The sequence below is a fragment of the Gracilinanus agilis genome, chromosome 2, assembly GCF_016433145.1.
Source record: "Gracilinanus agilis isolate LMUSP501 chromosome 2, AgileGrace, whole genome shotgun sequence".
NCBI classification, from domain to species: domain Eukaryota; kingdom Metazoa; phylum Chordata; class Mammalia; order Didelphimorphia; family Didelphidae; genus Gracilinanus; species Gracilinanus agilis.
In genome coordinates, this window is record NC_058131.1 from 600,685,647 (window position 1) to 600,707,847 (window position 22,201).

General features: G+C 36.8%; 1 protein-coding gene across 1 annotated transcript in view; it reads left to right on the plus strand.

The window, feature by feature from the left end:
- The first annotated feature begins 411 nt into the window (after positions 1 to 411).
- TICRR (TOPBP1 interacting checkpoint and replication regulator) overlaps positions 412 to 22,201 on the plus strand; it is a 53,872-nt gene continuing 32,082 nt past the window's right edge. Inside the window, exons 1-12 of the mRNA XM_044662485.1 lie at positions 412 to 1,071; positions 4,556 to 4,847; positions 5,459 to 5,697; positions 6,272 to 6,503; positions 8,953 to 9,085; positions 10,599 to 10,738; positions 12,703 to 12,924; positions 15,226 to 15,377; positions 16,394 to 16,494; positions 20,475 to 20,568; positions 20,671 to 20,750; positions 21,210 to 21,437. Coding sequence (XP_044518420.1) covers positions 412 to 1,071; positions 4,556 to 4,847; positions 5,459 to 5,697; positions 6,272 to 6,503; positions 8,953 to 9,085; positions 10,599 to 10,738; positions 12,703 to 12,924; positions 15,226 to 15,377; positions 16,394 to 16,494; positions 20,475 to 20,568; positions 20,671 to 20,750; positions 21,210 to 21,437 — 2,573 coding nt within the window. The remainder of the gene's footprint in view (positions 1,072 to 4,555; positions 4,848 to 5,458; positions 5,698 to 6,271; positions 6,504 to 8,952; positions 9,086 to 10,598; positions 10,739 to 12,702; positions 12,925 to 15,225; positions 15,378 to 16,393; positions 16,495 to 20,474; positions 20,569 to 20,670; positions 20,751 to 21,209; positions 21,438 to 22,201) is intronic.

The following is a 22,201-nucleotide window of genomic DNA, read 5'->3' on the forward strand; positions in this document are numbered from 1 at the left end:
GGAGACTTCAGGGGAGTACTGTGGCGGGGGGGAAAGCAGAGTCTGGGCACTCCGACTGAAGAAGTACAAACGATCTCCCTGCAGTTGGAAAACTAGGAGAGGGGCTCGCGGCCCCTGGCGGGGCTTGGAGAAGAGGCGGAGCTTGGGACACTGACCTCGGAGGGGCGGTCCCGGGGGCTCGCGGCCCTGACCTCCGGGGGAAGGGGGAGCGTAGCTCTAAGTAGGGGCCCCCCTATGCTAACCTCGGAGGGAGAGTCCACAGGTGACCTGGGGGGGTAGTGGGTGAGCGCGTGGCAGTGTCCTCGGAGAGGCATCTCTGAGGAGGGGGCGCCCGGCGCTGACCTCAGAGGGACATCTCGAGGGACTTTCGACCCTGATCTCGGAGAGGGGCGCAGACCCCTCTTGGGCAGCATGACCTGCTGTCACAATGTACTGCTGCTACTGGACACTGCTGGTACCGCCAGGAAGAACCATGTCCAGCTGGTCGCCCTACGAGTTCTTAACTACCTAAGCTGCCGTTTCGGCCTGGGCAGGGTTCGCTGGGGTTTCCAGTTCTTCGACTCTCTGGGGGCCCGAAGCCGGCCCTCGCGGGTTTCCGATTTCCGTGAGCTGGGGCCCAGCAGCTGGGAAGACTTCGAGGAGGAACTGGAGGCCAGGTTCTCGGACCGGTCCCAGCGTCCTCACTTGCTGGGCCCAGCGACCAGGGCCTCCCACATCCAGAACGTCCTGACAGAAACTCTCCTCGATTACCAGTGGGACAGGCCTGACATCTCTTCGCCTACGAAACCCTTCCTGAGAAGCAGCAGGCGACGGTTGCTGGGGTCCCCTGATGAACCCGGAGGGGCTGATGCTGACTTCAGGGGCTTTGTGAATGCCGTTTTCCTCTTTTCCCCATGCCCTCATTCCCAGAGGGAGCTGCTGCAGTTTGTGGCCAGAAGTGATGCCCATTCTCAGCACCTACTGCCCACCACCCAAGTGGTCATGGAAAAGCTATTACCCAAGAGAGTCCAGGAAATTCTGATGGACAGGAAGATTTCTCTTTATTGGGTGGATACTACTGAAACCTTTAAGGTAGGATTTTTATAAGGAAATGCTTTTGGATGTAAACAAAATGGAGCTTTGTTTAAAGTTAAGGACCATAAGTTTTGGAATTGGAAATAGCCAGGTCGACCATTCCATTTCATATTTAAGCAAATAGACCTAAAGAGACAGTGACTTGCCCAACATTACAAAGTTAATGCCAGAACCCTTTGTAACCTAACTCCTCTGATTCCAAATATGTTCTTTTCTCTAAGCTGTTTCTTATCCCTTAAGTAGAAATAAATTATTTATTTGGGTCGTTTTTATAAAGCAGAAATACTAAATGTAGTTTTTCACCTTTGTTATCATTAGTAATTCTTTTTTTTTTTTTTCACATTTGCTGGGTACTTTGATTTATTTTTACTTTTTTTTTATTGACATTTATTTTACTACCAAAAATCCATGGGACCTTGAGCAAGAAATTTAACTTTCTTTGGACTCAGTTTCTTCTGTGAAAGATTTTCATTTGATATCTCCTACTTTGTATTTCTCAAAGCACTTTGTTTGACTTTTCTTTGCCTATATCATTTATTTTCAGTCAAGGGCAGCAAAATATAGATGAACAAATTTGACTTTACTTTCTCCTGGAGTCAGTTTAAATTAGAGCAAACAAAAATTAGTTCTTGAAATCTCCACTAAATGTGTTCAAACATACCTAAATTTCTGTAAAATGAAGGTTTCACTGTAAGGGCAACAGTACTAAGGAAGGCAGTATGATGGAATTTAGAAAACCTTGCATCTGGAGACAGAAAGCCAAGGTTTCTATCACTTAATCCTTTTGGGTCTCAGGTTCCTCATTTGTAAAAGCATGAACTTTTTTTTTAACTTTTACCTTCTGTCTTAGCAACAGGCATGTTAAATGACTTGCCCAGGGTTACACCCGCTAAGAAGCTTCTTGAGGCCAGATTTAAACCCAACTCCTCCCTGACTCCAGGCATGGTACTCTATCCATTGTGCTACCCTAGCTGCTCCAAACATGAACATTAAAAAAAAAAGTTATGATGTATGCATTTCAATATAATTGACTTCTATTATAATCCTATATATTTTAATTTATGCATTTAAAAACAATTTTCTGAGGAGTCATAACACTCCAAAAAAGATGCTTGCTTCCTTCCTCCCTCCCTCCCCCCCCCCCTCCCTCCCTCCCTCCCTCTCTCTCTCTCTCTCTCTCTCTCTCTCTCTCCTTATCTTAAAATCAATACTAAGGATCAGTTCCAAGGTAGAAGAATGGTAAGGGCTAGGCTGTTGAGGTTAAGTGACTTGCCCAGGGTCACACTGCTAGGATATGTCTGAGGCTAGACTCAGTATGTGATTCTAAGATAATCTTCCATTGTCTTTGCCAGCCCTGGAGCCCATAATTCTGTGAGTCTTGACAGAGACTGGCAAGTGCAGTGCATTTCCACAGTGGATCTTGGGCCTCATTGACAGAGAAAATAACCCCCAAAAAGCTCAGTAAAGATATTACAGATCAAATTTAGTCCTAGATTATGTGTTTACCAAAAGTTTTTAGAATTTCTGGGGAAAGGCAAAAACATCTAGGAGTTTTCCACCACAACATGGCAACTAGCTTATTGCTCATGAATTTGTTGCAGAATATGCATTTGGAGCCAGAAGGCCTGACTTTAAATCCTATTTCTGCCAGTTCCTACCTATGTGATACTGAGCAAAATATTTAACAGACATTTTAAAGGTTTCCTTCTTGCTCTAAAGCATATCCTTTTCAATTGTAGCTCTTGAGGGTGGAAAATCTTTCTTTTTTTTTAATCACCCTGAACATAGAATATAGTAAGGGTTAAGAATCTATTATCTGTAGGAAACTCCCTTTAACTAGCAGATCTCAGCTAGATTTAATAGTAATTTAGCAGATGTCTTAGTGAAATAACATAGTATAGGGACTAGGGATCAGATAGATAGAAAAACTTAGGTTCAAGTTCAGCCTCTGACGTATTACTGTTAGAGGGCAAGTCATTTAACCATTTAGTACTCTACTTCTTTAAGACTAAGTTGGGGGGGGGGGGCAGCTGGGTAGCTCAGTAAATTGAGAGCCCGGTCTAGAGACAGGAGGTCCTAGGTTCAAATCTGGCCTCAGACACTTCCCAGCTGTGTGACCCTGGGCAAGTCACTTGACCCCAATTGCCTACCCTTACCACTCTTCTGCCTTGGAGCCAATACACAGTATTGACTCCTGGACAGAAGGTAAAGGTTTAAAAAAATAAATTAATTAAAAAAAAAAAAAAAAGACTATAAGTTGCAGGGCTGGTCCCAACTTGGATTTGTAGAAGGAATTTCTTCATCTGTGAGTTCTCTTTTCCCACTGAAATCACAGGTTCAGTTCTTATCCCTAATTCAGAGAAGGTAAAGAATTCTTACCTCACACGTAGTAGAGTTTAATAAATGCTTAATGAATTGGTGAAATCTCCCTAAAACAAACACTAAGGGATGGCCAATATATTGGTTCTACTTCCCTATACTTTGTTACAAGGGAACATTCTTATGGGCATGGATCTTTGGGAAGTGACATTGACTAAAAATAATAATAAAACATCAACAAAACATTTTAAAAGAATTTCAAAGTGTTTCTAAATTCCCTTATTCTGGAATTTTATTGTAGTTCATGCCAGTTGAAAATAGGTGAATCAAGATGGAACCTAGAGATGTTTTGTGTTTATTCAAGAGTTTTGTTTTAATTTTTGGGATATGTGTCATGTTTTGTTGTTTGTTTTTATTTTTAACTTAAAACTGTTACAAGTCTTAACTAAATTTGAGCCAAAAGTCTAAAATTGGGCCTCCTACAAACCTGTTTTATTTTTCTTATTGGGGAAGTAGTATTTCCTCTGTAAGAAATGAAAAAGACTTTATTGGTCTGTTTAAACTTATGACAAAAAAAACGACAACTTAGTTTTCTCTGTCTAAACCACTTCAGCAGATATTAATGAGTGTGGATCATGTTATCCCTAACCTGAAGATTAATAAAAATTTCCTAACCCCATTATGACAAGAAATAGATTTAGGTTTCAGGCTAAATCAGTTAACTCCACCTAGTTTTCATTTATGTACTTGGGCAACTTTCATATGTGTCCCAAAGGCTGCATGAAATACCTTATTCCCTATATTCAGTCAATAAATAAGCACCTTCTGCTATGTGTGAGGATCTATGCTAAATGAGGAACTGGGTATATTCAAAAGCAAATTTAGAATTGTTCCTATCCTCCAAGAGTTTATGAGCTTAAGTATGTATGTACAGTACATACACAAATCAAATTTAGTCTCAAAGAGGAGTTAAAGAGTGGGTATTCTCTTAGTGGTATGGATACTCCAAACTACATTCTTAAACTAAGGGGAACTGCTGGTTGTTCTTTGCTGACTAAATATGCTGATTAAATAATTTGATCCTCTAATGCAGGTGTGGATTTGGTTTTCCTGTATTTTCTTTTGGCATTAATGGTTGATGACCTGAAACATTTTATTTCAGCTACAAGACTCCCCAGACCACCTTGGATACTGGACAATGTTTGAACTGTTCCACCGTATAAGAGGGACTATTTTGCCTTCTGAAACTTTAGCCCATTGCTTTAATCAAGATGGTGAAAAGTTGCCTTACTGTGAAAGGGTGAATGCTGACCAGGCACCTGCTCAACCCCAGTTCTCCTCATGGATTTCAAGTTTGCCATTTGAGTCCACTTTAAACTGCTTGCTATGCCATTCACCCAAACACCAGGCATCGTTTCCACAGATAGAAGGGACATTATTCCTGCCTGTTAAAGGTAAGACGATAAAGGAACTAAGTTAGAAGCTTAATGTGAGTACTAGCTTTCTCTCTTCTGTGTTACCTTGACCAAATCAGTTCTGTTTCCTTCTGAGGTTATTGCAAGAAAGGCTTTGTAAACTAAAGCACTACACTGATGTAAGCTACTATTCTTAATGAAGTATGTAGTGTGATATTTGACACCATTGCTGTTCAAGTAATTATTAAATGAGCCAGATGTAAACATACCAAAGAAGCCATGGAATAATGGTGAATCCTAACACTGAGGTTGCTATCCCTTATACATTTTAAGTTGGAATTTTAGTCTCATTTTTTATGTGTAAAAAATACTGTTTCAATTCTTTTTCTGTGAATTTCTAATCCATAATTTTGAAGATATTTAGACACTAATAACCATAATTTTGAAGACATTTAGACACTAATTTATGCCTGTATTAGTAGTTCCACTTTGTCTTCCTCTGCAGAATCAATGGCATTCTTGCTAAGGCTCCATTATAGAACAGAATCAAATAATTGCTTTTGAACCACAACTGACAAAATCACTTTTCCTCATTTTTCTTATGCATATATTTCTTAAATTGAAATTTAATGTTGTTATTTATAAAACAGGTAATAAGCCTCAACAGACATGGACAGTCACTCTTGAGCCTTTGGCTGTGCATCAAAGGAACTTTGAGAGACCAGTCAGTATTTTCTTGAATGGCATTGTAACCCACTGGACTCATCCAATGAGCAACAGGTTTGGCACAGATAGCTGGATGCTACAGAGCATGGGGAATGAGAAATCAGAACAAGGAAACTTATTTCAGCAACTCATTAGAAGACTGACAGTTGAAGAATTACATTTGGTAAATATTGCTTATATAAAATCATAGTTTTGCATAAGAAAGAAACTATCTATGTTGATATAGTAAAATATATTCTCAAAATTAGTGGAGAACAAAGTGTAACCATGATAATTGTGAATGCTAGTGTGAGTTTATGTATGCGAATACTTGTGTGTATACATCTATATATATCTATATCTGTATATATGAATATATATAAGAAAACAAATGTGTGCATATGTATACATGGAAATATGGAGATTGAAAAGATGTCCATTTGACTCCAAAGTTGATTTTAGATTCCAGTTGGACTAGTATGAAATAAAATTTGTGGAGGAGTAATACAACAACCAGTAAGTGCACTTATTGCCTTGAAGTTTTTTTATGCAGGTTTTTGTTTGTTTTATCAGTTGACTGCTTTTCTCTATTGATTGTGAAATGATACAATTCTAATTGAAACCAAGGAGAAATATATGCCATATACCATAAATATCAAAAGAAATTGTCAACTTCCAAATTTTTAATAGTCTGTATCCTGGTCTAGACATCATAACAATAGACTTAAGATCATTTGGATTTCTTTTTCCACTCGTAGGTTGCTGATGTAGTTCCTGGTGAAGGTTGCCCACCTAGTACTGGAATTATATCTCCTCTCTCTGCTACTGCTACAATTCTCACTGTGTTTCGCAATGAACACAGTGAGTTTCAGGAAAATCTCCATGAAGGTGTGACAGACAATCTTCAGGATACAACATACCTTCTCCCAGGTGTTATAAATAGTGTCCTGAACCAGATTCATAAGTCACATGAAAATTCTGATACCTTTGGTAAGCACATAATCTAGGGTTAAACTTGAACTTTAGTAGCCTTAACTGAGCTTTTTTTGTTTTCTCTGACCATAAAGACAAAGAATAACTATAGAACTGAATTGCATTTTCCCCATAGCAAATCTCATAGAATCATAGGCATTAGAGCTAGAAAAGGTCTTATGGATAATTTTAAAGAACACCAAAGATATAAGTGTTTGAGCCTTTTCTTGTGCCATAGACCTCTTTGGACAATCTGGTAAAGGCTATGAACTCCTTAGAATTTTAAATGCATTAAACATCATTGTTATCAAGGAAACTATATTGAAATACATACAAAAATAAGTTCATGGGGGGGCAGCTGGGTAGCTCAGTGGATTGAGAGCCAGGCCTAGAGACGGGAGGTCCTAGGTTCAAATCCGGCCTCAGACACTTCCCAGCTGTGTGACCCTGGGCAAGTCACTTGACACCCCCATTGCCTACCCTTACCACTCTTCTACCTATAAGTCAATACACAGAAGTTAAGGGTTTAAAAAATAAATAAATAAATAAGTTCATGGACCTCATATTAAAAACCTTAAAAAGCGCCAGGAACTTACATGCCCTCATTTTAGTTGAGGCAACTGAGGTCCAGAAGGGTTAAAAAGCATTTCCAGATGGTATAAGAAGTAGTAAGAAGCAGAGCCAGGATCCATACAAGCCCAGGTCCCTCTGGCTCCAGATGCGTGCTTCCTCTGCTACCTCAGACTGCCATCTTTAGCACTGTTGCCATTAGAGTGAAAACTTACTCTTTATAGGAGCTGGGTATGTTTGAACATAGTGGTGATTTAGTGAGGGTTTTTTTTGGTTGTTGTTGCTTGTTTGTTTACCCTAATTTAAACTGACAACTGAAAAAGAAAAGTCAAATTTGTTCACTTAAACTTTGATGAATTTTTGGAGTTATAGAACACAAGTGTAAATACTGTAATGTTAAATAATTTTTTAATAAGCAAGTGAAGGGGACAACTGAGAGGCCCAATGGATTGAGAGCCAGGTCTAGAAATGGGAGGTCCTAGGCCTCAGATACTTCCTAGCTGTGTGACCCTGGGCAAGTCACTTGACCCCCATTGCCTAGCCCTTACTCTCTTCTGTCTTGGAACCAACACATGGTATCGATTTTAAGAAGGTAAGGGTTTTTTAAATTAAGTTAAAAAATAAGCAAGTGAAAACATGTGTTTTGGAAATTAACCTCAGCTATTCATTTGATAGTTGGGTAAAAGGAAAGCAGAATATTTTACCTTATCAACATGTCTACTTTTGACTTTGTTTCAGAGTAAATTTGAAGACTGACTTTAGTCAGTCTTGCAGATAAAACTAAGTTTTAATCCAACTTTAAGTTATGTAAATTTATTTTTTCTATTGGAGGGAGAACAGTCTGGTTAAACTGTATTGGAACTAGTAAGCTTTTTCTGCTTTTTGCAAATATAAGATTTCCTTAATTTATAAAGTTCTGTCTCTTCTTGAATGTATTTTTCAAAACCAGATGGTCTTTAAAAGGGGTCTGAGAGTTGGATTTTGTGTGGGGAAATCTGTATTTTTAAAAATTTCCTACCAGACCTAATCCAGTTCAGGTTGCAATTTTAAAAAAACAACAACCTATAATTTTAAGTAGTGAAGTAGTAGCAAGTAACAAAAGTTTGCTTCTTCTAAATTGCTTTTCATTATGTGCTCAATACTATTTGAAGTTGTATTATACTTAAGCCATTTTCTAAGCAGTAGTTCAGTACCTCAGAGATTCCAATTTCTCAAGAAGTAGAAGTTTTTTTGAGTTTTGGTAAGAAATATTCACACTGTGAGCAGTCTGGTAACCAGTATCTTAGAATGTAGCTAGTCTGGTCTTTGGATGAGAGAAATGACCTCTCACCTGGCCTTTCCAGCTTGATAAAATCTGCCTAAGTATGTCTACTTTTCAGGAATACAGGGTCCCTCTACAATCATGATAAGGCAAGAAAGTAGGCACCAACATAACTTATTAGCATCTATCTAACATTGTTATTAACTTTTTGTGTGTGTCATGGACCCCTTTGGCAGTCTCAGAATAATATTTTTAACATATAGAATAAAAGGAAAATAATTATATAGAAATAGGTTGGGTTTTTTTTTTTTCATCTAAGCTCACAGAACCTCTGAAATCCCCAATCTAGAGATATATTTTCTAATTTGTAGGAAAATATTACTAGAATGAGAATTGTAATTGTATTTAAGTTTTGTTGACAGTATTGTGCTTAGATTATCAGGTTTTATAGCCAATATTAGGGTTTGTTGGTTAAACAACAAAATTTATTTATTTTTTTTTTTTTTAAGAAAAATTCTTGATTTGGCCTTTGGGGAGAGAAATTGAATGGTGAAAGGGAAGTTAGGTTATCCAAATTTTCAGTTTGTTTATAATGTGCTATTTCTTCCTGTCTGTGATCCCTTTTTTTTTTTCTAGTGGATATTCCTGTTCCTGAGTGGGCCCAGCAGGAACTAAGCCAAACTCATCCTTGGAGTGTTGCAATTGTGGAAAAATGGTTTCCTTTCTCTAATCACAGTGGTGCCAGTTCAAATTTAATGGAATTATTTTGGTAAAGCATCTTATTTCTCTGTTTATTGCTTGGTTATTGATGTTAATTCTCAATTATCTGCGTATGGGTTATCTTATTTGTAACTTTCTCCCTGCCAGTCAATATACCTCTCCATTATGTCCCTTCAGGAGTCCAACTGACACATGAAGGGTATACAAACTCATTTTAATATCAGCATAAGCAAAAATAATTAAGAATTTGTTTCCCCAGAAATGTTGCAAAATATCCTGAAGTCAGTTAGAATTACTGTTCTTTAGATTATCTGAAATAATTACACCCATGTAATCAGTTTGATTGTATATTCAGTGCTTAATTTATATATTAGAAAATTGTATTCTACAAAGTGTCATCAAGCTAGTTCTTTTTGATATCATTCATGTTGAGCTATATTGATGGAATAAATTATTTCTTTTCACTTTCTGCAAGATTTAGTTCATATATTTGTGGCAAAATCTTCCTAGTGAAATAATTTGCCAAGATGGTGACCAAATCCTTGTAATTAAATAAACTCAGAATGTTTTTGTTTCATATATTGTGTAGGAAGCCTTTTTTTTTTTTTTAACAGGGAGATTAGATCATTTGGATTCTTGTGCTTTGTGGACTTTGGGCTAACAAAACATTAATCTGTTGGATATTGGGTTTTCTGGAATGTATTCACTAGGTGTACTAGAAATTTGTGCCATAAAATGGGTGTTCATAAACTTACATATTTACCTGTTAAAGTTATATGACTAAAGCAGGGTAGGGTGGGAGGGGGAATTGGGTGGTCTAATCTATGATAGCTATACACATTTACCATTCTCATAGTCACTTACCGCATTCTGAAGTCACATACGCAATGGAAGCTGGTAAAAACAAAACAAAGCTTGGGGCAAATTTTGAAAGTTGTGCCATTATCAGAATTCCATAGACATGGAACCCTCATCCAGGGTTTAGGGTTCTATTTGAGTTTTCTTTCTGTCTTAAGACAGAATTGAATGATTAAGAGGCAGAAAGTTGGGAATGAATTAACTACTCTTTCTGACCCCTTATCAGTAATCCAAAGTTAACCTTCCATATAATCCAGCAGAATTATTCAGAACTAATTTCATTCAAATTTAGTAGTAAGATATTCTTTTAAAAATCATTTGTATGTGGCAAACTAGTTTAAACATAACAATGTAAGAACTTCCAAGTAAGGTATTGTCCTTTGACAATAAGAAATTGACATGGGCTTTGATAGTTTTTTATAAGGATATTGATTCTTCTAGAAATGTTGACAGACTTGGGTAGTTTTGACCTAAGAGAGGAAATTTATTCATTGAACAAGACCAGAAGACTTGAGCATTAGGCTTGGTTCAGCCACTTAACTAGATGTAAAACCAGGGGCAAATCTTTTTCATCATTTATAAAATTGGATTAATGATACTTGTCTCATTGCATTGTTGTAAAGAAAGTACTTTGTAAATAATAAAGCTTTACATAAATGAATCATTTAACTATGTGTGAACCACATATTGACTTTTATTTATAGGTTACTACAGGCTACATCTAATAATAAGGAAGACTCTTCTAGGATAGAAGGAGAGTTAACACATTTTCTTTCTGAGTTCTACCAGAGAAAATCTCGTGAAGAATTTACTGCAATTAATCAAGAAGATAACAAAAAGAAACGTATGTATAGGACAAAATTATTTCCTTTATTTTTACTTTTTTTCTGAACTTAAGCTTTAAAAATGAGTATTTCTATATACAGGAAGAACATAAAAGATGAATAACATGTGAAACTATAAAACTATTCCATGCTATTTGGTTTTGGTTTTTTTTAAGCATATAATGAATTCGACTCATTGCTTTCTGTATTGTCTTATTTATTTCTATATTCTTCTCTTGTGTTTTTAAAAAGTTTTCAATTGTTCTTGCCTTTTTTCTTTTCATCATTTTTTTTTCCTGGCATTACCATAACTAGGGGTAAGTTATTCTTAGTTGAAAGACTATATCTTTTAATTTTTTGGAATAGTGTATTCCAATATCTCTTGTTTATAGTAGAAGCTACTAGTTCTTGTGTGATCCTGACTATAGATTCTTGGTACTTGAATTCTGGCTGCTTATAAATTTTCTTTGATATGGTGGCTCTGAATTTAGGGTATGATATTCCTGTGAATTTTCCTTTTGAGATTTCTCTCAAGAAGTGATTGATGGATTCTCTCTAGCTTCACTTTGTCTTTTGGTTCTAATAGAAAAAAAAAGTAGTTTAATTTATGATTTCTTGAAATAATGTCCAGGCTTTTTTAAAAATCATGACTTTCTGGAAGTTCTACGATTTTAAAATTTATTCTCCTTGGCCTGTTTTACAGATCAGCTATTTTTGACAGCAGATAACTTAACATTTTTTTCTGGTGTTTTTTTTTTGCAGTCTTGATTTGTTCTAATATACCTTGCTCTCTTGTTCAGTCACTGATTTCTGTTTGGTCTATTCTAGTTTAAGGATAGTATATTACTTTGGTAAGCTACTTATTCTCTTTCACTTTCCTCCAAAGCTTTTATTTAATTTTTTCTCTTCATTTATTTTTAGTATTCATATAGTACTTGTGGAAAATTGATTTTTTTCCCCTTTAAAGTCTTTGTTTGATGTTGTTATAAAGTTACTGTTTTTCTAGGTCAGATTTTTGGGTATTCCTGAATCTATTATATTTATAGTGGTATGTGTCTTGTGTTTTTTCCTCTTTGCAGTTCTAAGTTCCTAAGTCAAGGCTTTGTCTCAGGACCAAGCTTAGTACCCTCTGGCATCTCAGTACAGGTTCTTGGAGGCCCTGGACTTGGGGTGTCTTAGTTTAAATATTAGTATCTGGACTGGTTGATACTGCTTGGTGCCTTCCAAGGTCTCTGCTATTTTCAGGGATGAATGTAGAAAAGGTAGATATAGAGACTTGCAGGTTAATGGTATTTCTCATCAGTCTCTGGTTACATTGGTAGACTTCTATCTTATTTCCTGGCACTATTCTCTTTCCTCTGATCTGTTGGCTTCTGACCAACTTTTTGTACAAATCAGGGATGGATGAAGTCACTTAACTAGTTAGTTACTTCATTAGATTTTATGATCACTGTTGGTCTGGTATGATTTTTAGGGTTTTGCCAAAGTAAAAGTATGGAAGATAGATTGCTTTTATTCATGCAGTTATCTTGGCCAAAAGTTGACCAAAATAATTTTTGAGACATTCTTCCTTGGTGCTACTATTATATTTTTACTAACATATGCTCTTCAGTAGGTGTTGAAACGGCAACATCTCTCAGGGATAGGAAGTTTTTAGTTTATAGAATTGGAATCAATGAATCTTCATTGGAATTTCCCTAATGTCACATTATAAAACTCTGCAGGATGGAAACCTAATATAACTCATATTCTGAAGACTTAGAAAAATCTATAGAAACCTGCTAAGTTGTGTCTAATCATAGTTTGCTGCAATTTTTTTTCCCCAAGATTAAATGGAGGAAAGAACTTCATTTTTTCTCCTATTGTATGTCCCATATGTTTCTTGAAATACTTATATTTTATTGTGCTACTTCTATAGAATAGTCTGAATTAGTTTTTAAGTTCTTCTTAAAAATACTTTTTTTTCTCCTTCATTATTTCCCAGGAGGGGTCCCTGGTACTCCAGTCAGACAAAAGATGAAGAGCATGTCACGGTCTCTAAAAATGTTGAATGTTGCAAGGTTGAATGTTAAAGCTCAGAAACTTCAGCCAGATTGCAGCCCATCCTCATCAACTGGGGAGAAAATAGTCCAAAAGACAGCTGCCAGAAGAACTGAGGAAAAATTAGAAGAAAAAGGAAAAATGTTAAGAAGTTCTAAACCTAAAGGTACTTGTCATACCCTCTTGTTGGCCAAAGCTGCCCGGTTGACAGATAAGGAGTCCTCTGCAGTGGATTTCCTGCCAAACATCTATGGTATTTTTGTTGTTTTCTTTCCTTAAAATAAATTTTAATGGTACCCTCTTGTTTTTCACCTGTTACTTTGCAGTAACATTCTTTTTCCTCTTATCTCTGCATTGAAAGGAAGGGAGGTTGATTTTTCTGAGCCCTTCACCAAGTCCAGCTTGGCTGTTTTAGTTATACAGAATTCAGTTTTGTTTCATTGTTCTTTTCAGTTTATATTGTCATAGTTATGTAACAACACTATTGAGGCTCCATTTAACCATCAACTTATTTTTAAGGTTTAATCTCAAGAAATCGAATCCCATAGACCCAGATTTCAGAGAAATAACAACAAAAGGAAAAGTAGACAGCCTCTACCCTCAAGGAGCTTGCATTTAATAGGGAAAGACAAGCAAAAAGGAGAGCTGGAAAGAGAGAGGGAAAATGAGGCTTCCTGCCCTGAGGCTAGACACACAAAATAAATTAGCCAACAAGATAGTAAATGTATAATATAGATTAATTTAAAAATTAATAAAAATATTTTAATTAAAAATTAATAAAAATAATATAGATTAATTTAAAAATCAAGAACCTTGGGTAGCTGGGTTGCTCAGTGGACTGAGAGTCAGGCCTAGAGATAGAGATCCTAGGTTCAAACCTGGCCTCAGACACTTCCCAGCTGTGTGATCCTGGGCAAGTCACTTGACCCCCATTGCCTACCCTTACCACTCTTCTGCCTTGAAGCCAATACACAGTATTGACTCCAAGATGGAAGGTAAGGGCTTAAAAAATAAATAAATAAAATAAAAATCAAGAAACAGAATGTGTATGAGTATATTAAAGACAATAAAAATATCAAAACAAAAAAGGGTTTTTTTGTTGTTGAAAGGAAATGATTGTTTATACTGGACATTGATGTTTCTGTCTTCGTGGCCCAAACTTCCCAGTATTTGTTCATTCATTTATATGCATACTTCTTTTTTTTTTTTTTTTTTAAACCTTTACCTTCAAGGAAGAAATTAAGTGATTCAGCAAATAGAGAGCTAGGCCTAGAGATGGGAGGTCCTGGTTTCAAATATGTCCTCAGACAATAGCTCTTTAATCCCCATTGCCTATCCCTTCCCACTCTTCGGCTTTAGAACAGATACTTAGTACTGATTCTAAGACAAAAAATAATACTTGTTTCTTAAATGTGTCAGACTCCTTGGCTTCTGGATACAGAGTTATGATACATATGGTACCCTCCTAAGCACAAAAAAAGAAGGCCATTTTTAGCCTCTTTTTCTCTAATAAATCTGACAAAGAGGTTAGGCTTCAAAAGTGTCCTGAAATTGATCGTTCATAGATTTAATGCTGAAAAAAGATCTTAAAAGCCATCACTTCCGTCCCCTTATTTTACAGTTTCATTATAAATAAGTAATAATTTTCCCACTGACCCCAGGTGATAAGTAAACAGAGCCAGTACTTGAACTTAGGCCTTTCTCTCTAAGTTCAGTGCTCTTTATTTCCACTGCCAGGAATCTCCAAAACAAAGGACTTTTGTAAGTAATACCCTACTATTATTAGACTTGATTTAAACTTGTTCCTTTTAAAGCAGTGGCCCAGTATATTTGAACTCCAAGTTGGTTTTTGGTCTTTGGTCTTGATCTCTTAGTTTGGGTCTTTCTGGCAGTATTTTATTCCTCTCAACAGTTGGTCAGATAATAGATCGCACTCCTCAAGCAGAACTGCAGCTGAGGTTTTATGTTACTTTTGTTTAGTGTTGATTAACACTAGATAGATAATTTTTAGGATGCATTGCCAGATATTTATGTTAAATATGCAAAGTAGTAGTCTTAATTAGATTTTAGATCTCAATGCTTTAGGGCTGAATATATGACTTATGCATCTGGCTATTATTTGAGTCCAAGGTCAATTTTTGGTTCTAATTACTGAGAGAGAAAAACATTGTATAAATGGCACTGGGAAAAACTTATGATACTAACTTAAAGTATGTAAATGAAGATGAAAACTGCCTTCAGCCTCTCTTCATCAAGTCTTTTCAGGTGGAGAATCATTGATCTTTCATGGGTGTGTCATTTTGGCTTGGAATACTTTCTAAACAATCATCCCTTCTGTGGCGTCTAAGGGGGGTTAGCTATTTTTACAATCTGTAACCTTGAGTTGCTTATTATCTGAGTAGAAAATAATTTTTAAAGAACATATCAAGTGAATATTCATTGCATTTAATATAATTTTTTTTTACAGATTTTAAAACTGAGGAGGAGCTACTTTCTCATTTAAATGAAAACTACCAAAAAACTGTGGACATGGGAGAAATATCGACACATTCAAGTGCCCAAAATATGATTTTAGCCATTAAAATGTTCCTAAAATCCAGAAGCACCAATGAATTAGAAGTAAGGAAGCTCTCTCATGCTTCTTAAAGCTCTAAAACTTTAATATTATGTAGAACTCTTATATTATGTAGTGCTTGATTAAAATGTCACAAGATTGGAAAGTGAACTGACAAAAATCAGGGTCCAGGTGACTACAAAGAAATAGGAAAGTTAAAAGTGGTAGTTTTATCTTCTCTTGAGTCAGTACCACATATTGCTGACTATACACAGATTTCTCAGTTGCATTTTCTTTGAGAGCCAGGTTCCAAAGTCAACATACAAATGAATTAAATCCCACATAGGTAATATTTGCTTAGATCAGTTTCTTCATTAAATGTTTATCTCGCTGTATTGTTCATCTAAAAAACAGTAGAAGAGAAAATGGAGAGGAAAGACCTTTGCCCAAAAATCAGGATTTTCTTTAGCTGTGAACTGCATTATCCCTGCCCTCCATCACTACCTCCAGCCAACCTTTGGGCACTTTTTTCTATTTTTGTTTTTATTTCAAGTAAAAATATTTTATTAACCATCCTTCCCACTAGACCTTTCTTCCCTACCCCACTCCAGTAAATTGTGTTTAAAAATGTATATCTCTTTTTCTGCATTTCAAGTCCATCATCCTCTTTCTGCCAGGAGATAAATGGCATGCTTCATCTTCATTCTTTTGGACTCAGTTTATCATTGAACAAAGTTCTATAGTCTTTCAAAAAAATTCTTTTCTCTAATCTTATTATCATTGTATAAATTGTTCTCCTAGTTCTGTTCACATTCTTCATAAAGGTTTTCCCAGTTTCCTCTGAAATTTTCCCTCTTATACTTTCTTATGGCACAACAATATTCCATTACATCATATACTATTCTTTATTTGGCCATTCCTTAATAGGATTATCCCCTGGTTTCCAGTCTTTGACTACCCCAAGAAGAGCTATGATAAATATATTCATACTTCCTTTGATTTCTTTGCAATATACATATTGAATTGTGAGAAAGATTAGAAATGCAGGTAGATGACTTGTCTAATAATTCTTTATCTACAGATGACCTGTTTAGATCGAGTAAAAAATTATCTCCTAAAGACTAGTAAAGGTCTTCGACAGCAACTGAAGAAAAATCTGGATAAGGAGACCAAAATCAGAGAGTAAGGAAATAACTTTATTTACTTTACCTCTAAAAGGAAAAATAAAAATCCTCTAATTTCTCTTGTACTATTTAAAACATGTTTGCCATCTATTTGGAAATATATTTGTGCTGCTTAATTTTGCAGAGTTACAACATAGGGTCTAAGAATTTTATGATTACCTAATAAATATAGCCATCTAAAGGGAAAATGGGGTAAAAAGTATTTCTGTGAAATTGTTTTTGTCAATATTTTTGTTTTGTGTTTTTGTTTGTTTTTTTAAAATAATTTTTATTTTTTAGAAAAGTTATCATGGTTACATGATTCATGTTCTTACTTCCCCCTTCACCCCGCCCCCCCCGCCTCCTCCTCCTCGCCCTCCCCATAGCTGATGCGCATTTCCCCTGGTTTTAACATGTGTCATCAATCAAGACTTATTTCCAAATTGTTGATAGTTGCATTGGTGTGGTAGTTTCGGGTCTATATCCCCAATCATGTCCGCCTCAACCCATGTGTTCAAGCGGTTGTTTTTCTTCTGTGTTGCCTCTCCTGTAGTTCTTCCTCTGAATGTGGGTAGCGTTCTTTACCATAAATCCCTCAGAATTGTCCTGGGTCATTGCATTGCTGCTAGTACAGAAGTCCATTACGTTCTATTTTACCACAGGGTATTGGTCTCTGTGTACAATGTTCTTTTGGCTCTGCTCCTTTCACTCTGCATCAGTTCCTGGAGGTCTTTCCAGTTCACATGGAATTCCTCGAGGTTATTATTCCTTTTAGTGTAATAATATTCCATCACCAGCATATACCACAGTTTGTTCAGCCATTCCCCAATTGAAGGACATACACTCGTTTTCCAGTTTTTTGCCACCACAAAAATTACAGCTATAAATATTTTCGTACAAGTCTGTTTATGATCTCTTTGGGGTACAAACCCAACAATGGTATGGCTGGATCAAAGGGTAGGCAATCTTTTATAGCCCTTTGAGCATAGTTCCAAATTGCCATCCAGAATGGTTAGATTAGTTCAGAACTCCACCAACAATGCATTAATGTCCCAATTTTGTCACATCCCCTCCAACATTCATTACTTTCCCCTACTATCATTTTAGCCAATCTTCTAGGTGTGAGGTGATACCTCAGAGTTGTTTTGATTTGCATTTCTCTAATTATTAGAGATTTAGAACACTTTCTCATGTGCTTATTGTTGATAGTTTTGATTTCTTTATCTGAAAATTGCCTATTCATGTCCCTTACCCATTTATCGATTGGGAAATGACTTGATTTTTTTATATAATTGATTTAACTCCTTGTATATTTGAGTAATTAGACCCCTTCAGAGTTTTTTGTTATAAAGATTTTTTCCCAATTTATTGTTTCCCTTCTGATTTTGGCTACATTGTTTTTGTTTGTACAAAAGCTTTTTAATTTAGTATAATCAATCATCCCATTCACATTCAGAGTTGTAATTATCAGTTGTGTATTCCCCAACATTTTGGTATCCTCTCTAAGTTCTACCCCTTCTTCTTGGGCTATTTCCTTTTAAACCAATAATTTGTTTTAAACCAGTAACCCTTGTCCCCTCCCTTGATTTACTGTCCTTTCTACCCCCTCCCTTGTTATTCCCCTCTTTTATTTTTAAGGCCTAATGAATTCCCTCTCCCTTCTCCTCCCCTCCCTTTTTAGACCTCCCCACTCCCCTGCTCCCCTTGGTTTATTCCCTTCTGACTTTCTCAGTAGGGTTTCTATATCTCAATGGATATAGCTACTCTTCCCTCTCAGGGTTAATTTCACTGAGAGTAAGGTTTAAATATTACTTCTTAATGCTCTCTTCCTCTCCTTCTTATAATAGTATTCGTCCCCTCCCCTTCCCATGCCTGCTTTGTGTGTAATAGAATATCCTATTTTTCTTATTCAAGTTTCTCTTGGTGTCCCTTACTATTCACCCCCCTCTTTCCCACCCACCCCCTTATCATCTTAGACCATTTAGTACTCTGACCTCTCCCTGTGAATAATTCTTCTAATTACTATAATAGTGGATACTATAATAGTGAATAGAATTCACTACCGAGAATTACACATAACATTTCTCCATATAGGAATACAAATAATTAGATCTTATTAAAGCCCTTAAAGAGGCAAATTTAAAAATAAGTTTTCTTTCTTTCCCCTCTGTTTCTTATTTACCTTTTCATGTTTCTCTTGATTTTTGTGGTTGAATATCGAACTTTCCATTTAGTCCTGGTCTTTTCTGTGCAAATACTTGGAAATCTTCTATCTTGTTGAATGCCCATACTATCCCCTGGAAGTATATAGTCAGTTTTGATGGGTAGGTTATCCTTGGTTGTAGACCCAGTTCTCTTGCCTTTCTGAATATCATATTCCAAGCCTTGCGGTCTTTTAGTGTGGAGGCTGCCAGATCCTGTGTGATCCTAATTGGTGCTCCTTGATATCTGAATTGTCTCTTTCTGGCTTCTTGTAAAATTTTTTTCTTTTCCTTGGAAGCTCTTGAATTTGGCTATTATATTTCTGGGAGTTGTCTTTTCAGGGTTTAGTGTAGAGGGCAATCTAGAGATCCTTTCAATGTCTATATTGCCCTCTTGTTGAAGAACTTCAGGGCAATTTTGCTGAATAATTTCCTTTAGTATGGAGTCCAAATTTCTATTAATTTCTGCTTTTTCAGGAAGACCAATGATTCTCAAGTTGTCTCTTCTAGACCTGTTTTCTTGATCTGTCAATTTCTTGGTGAGCTATTTCTTGTTTCCTTCTAATTTTATCAGTCTTTCGACTTTGCTTTATTTGTTCTTGTTGTCTTGAGAGAACATTGGCTTCTACTTGCCCAATTCTAGCCTTTAGAGACTGGTTTTCAGCTATAATCTTTTGGTTTTCCTTTTGAATCTAGTCTGTTTGATTCTTCAAGGCTTCCAGCTGGTCATTTCGGGTCTTCAATTTGCTTATCAATTCTTTTGATTTTTGAGCCTCACTTTCTAATTGCGAAATTCTGCCTTTTAAACTGTTATTTTCTTGCCAGTTCTCTACCATCTTTCTCATAATCTCAGATTTGAACTTTTCAATAGCTTGTGACCAGTTTTCTTTTTTTTTGGGAAGGATTGGATATGATTACTTGTTTGTTCTCCTCTGCTGTTTGCTCTGTTGTCTGGATTTTTTTCTGTGTAAAAGTTGTCGAGTGTTAAAGGTTTCTTCTTGATCTTTCTCTTCTGGGGTTCTTGTCTTTGGCTTGCCATTGTTAGCCCAGCACCCTCTCAGCTTTATCCTCACGCCCAGGGTCTGTCTGCTCTCTTTAGGCTCCTGAGGTCTCAGGTCTAGTTGTTCTCAGGGTCAAGCCTCCTGGTGGTCCCCTTGCTTGTTCCTCTGCCCAAAGCTCCTTTAACAGTCTTAGGGTGCTACTTCCACAGACATACACCCCTCTGCTCATACACACAGTCTGAGCCTGCGCTCAGAATCCATGTCTGCAGCTGCGACTGAGCCTGAGCTCAGGGTCTGTGTTCAAAGTCCGTGCGTTCTTTAGCCTCTCGGGGTCTTAAGTCTTGCTGTTCTCAGGAACAGACCCTGGTGCTGCCAATGACTTAATGGGTGCCCCAAGCTCGCTCTAGCTTTTGTGCGCTGGCCTTGGCACTGTAGGTGGTGTGGGGGGAGAGGGTTGCTCAGGTCACATTTTAGTGAGAGCTGTTTCACCCCCTTATAGCATGGAAATGCCCCGATTCCATGTACCTTCAATGCTGTGCCCTATTGTGGGGTCCCTTTGTTCGTCTAGATTTGTTTTTTTGTCCTCTTGAGTCCTATATGTGTGGGTTAGAAGAGATTAAGCAGCTGCTTTTTACTCTGCCACTATCTTAACCCGGAAGCCCCTTGTTTTGTTTTTTTAACAAAGAGAGCTATTTATGCTAGAGACTTATACTGAGTTGACTATATTTTAGCTGTAAGTAGGAATCAAATAATAAATGATATGACAGCATTTAAAAAAAATTATTTTGTCTGCATAGGTGCCAGCTTCAAGTGTTTCTTCGTTTGGAGGTATGTTTGCAGTGCCCTTCAATACAGAACAGTTCAGATGACATGGAACACTTAGTAGAAGAGGCAAGTACAAGCTTAGCTTTATGTCATATAACCTGCTATATTAAATGCCTCCCCATTTCTGAGTTATTAATTCCCTTTCCTCTACTTTTATTCTTTTTTCAGGTGACAGACTTGCTTCGAGCAGTTTGTTTAATTGAGGACTCAGCATATTTATCAAGGTTTTTGGAGGAAATTTTGGGATTGTAAGTTTGATGGACAATGAACTACTTTTTAAAAATTATTTAATTTAATTAATTTAGAATATTTTCCCATGGTTACATGATTCATATTTTTCCCACCCCTCCTCTCTCCCTCTTCCTGTAGCCAACGAGCAATCCAACTGGGTTTTACATGTATCATTCATTGTTCAAGACCTGTTTCCATATTATTAATATTTGCAATAGAGTGATCATTTAGAGTCTACATCCCCAATTATGTCTCCATTGAACCAATGAATCACTTTTAAAGCTATCTTATCAAGGCTTCTATATAAATTGTGCCATAGAAATGGAATTGAAATTCACCAAAATATGGAATTCATAAAGATTGAGATGGTGTTAAAGCATTGTAAACTGCAATAAATTTAAGTGTTGGATAGAAAAGAATTAGAGAAGAGTAGAATGTTTGATATCTGTTTTGCATTTAAATAATCTCTTCCACAGGTATATTAACTCCATTCCAAAGACACTTGGAAATCTTTACTATAGCCTAGGATTTGTGATTCCCCAGAAGCTAGCTGTCATCCTTCCTACAGATTTCTTCAGTGATGATTCCATGACACAAGAGAGTGGATCACCAACACTTTCTGTGCCAAATACTCGTAGCACAGCATCATTCAGCACTGAATCTGACCAACTGGAGGAACTCCGTATCCGATCAGCCAAGAAAAGGTAAGCCAATGAGGCTTTCCAGTGTTTTATTAGAACCAATGGACTGGATAGAGCCATAGCCTTATCTTTATTTTCCCCGATAGTGACCAACTAATAGTGAGAATGGTATATACACTGAATATTCAAGACTTTTTTTTTTAAACATTTATTAATATTCATTTTTAACATGGTTACATGATTCATGCTCCTCCTTTCCCCTTCACTCCCCCCCCCCCCACTCCTCCCACCCATGGCCGATGCGCATTTCCACTAGTTTTGTCATGTGTCATTGATCAAGACCAATTTCCAAATTGTTGGTAGTTGCATTGGTGTGGTAGTTTCGAGTCCACACCCTGAATCATGTCCACCCCCCGACCCCTGCGTTCAAGCAGTTGTTTTTCTTATGTGTTTCCTCTCCTGCAGTCCTTCCTCTGAATGTGGGTAGCATCTTTACCATAAATCCCTCAGAATTGTCCTGGGTCATTGTATTGCTGCTGGTACAGAGGTCCATTACATTCAATTTTACCACAGTATATCAGTCTGTGTGTACAGAGTTCTTCTGGCTCTGCTCCTTTCGCTCTGCATCTGTTCCCGGAGGTCTCTCCAGTTCGCCTGGAACTCCTCCAGTTTATTATTCCTTTTAGCACAATAGTATTCCATCACCCGCATATACCACAGTTTGTTCAGCCATTCCCCAATTGAAGGACATACCCTCCTTTTCCAATTTGTTGCCACCACAAAAAGCACAACTATAAATATTTTCGTACAAGTCTGTTTATCTATGA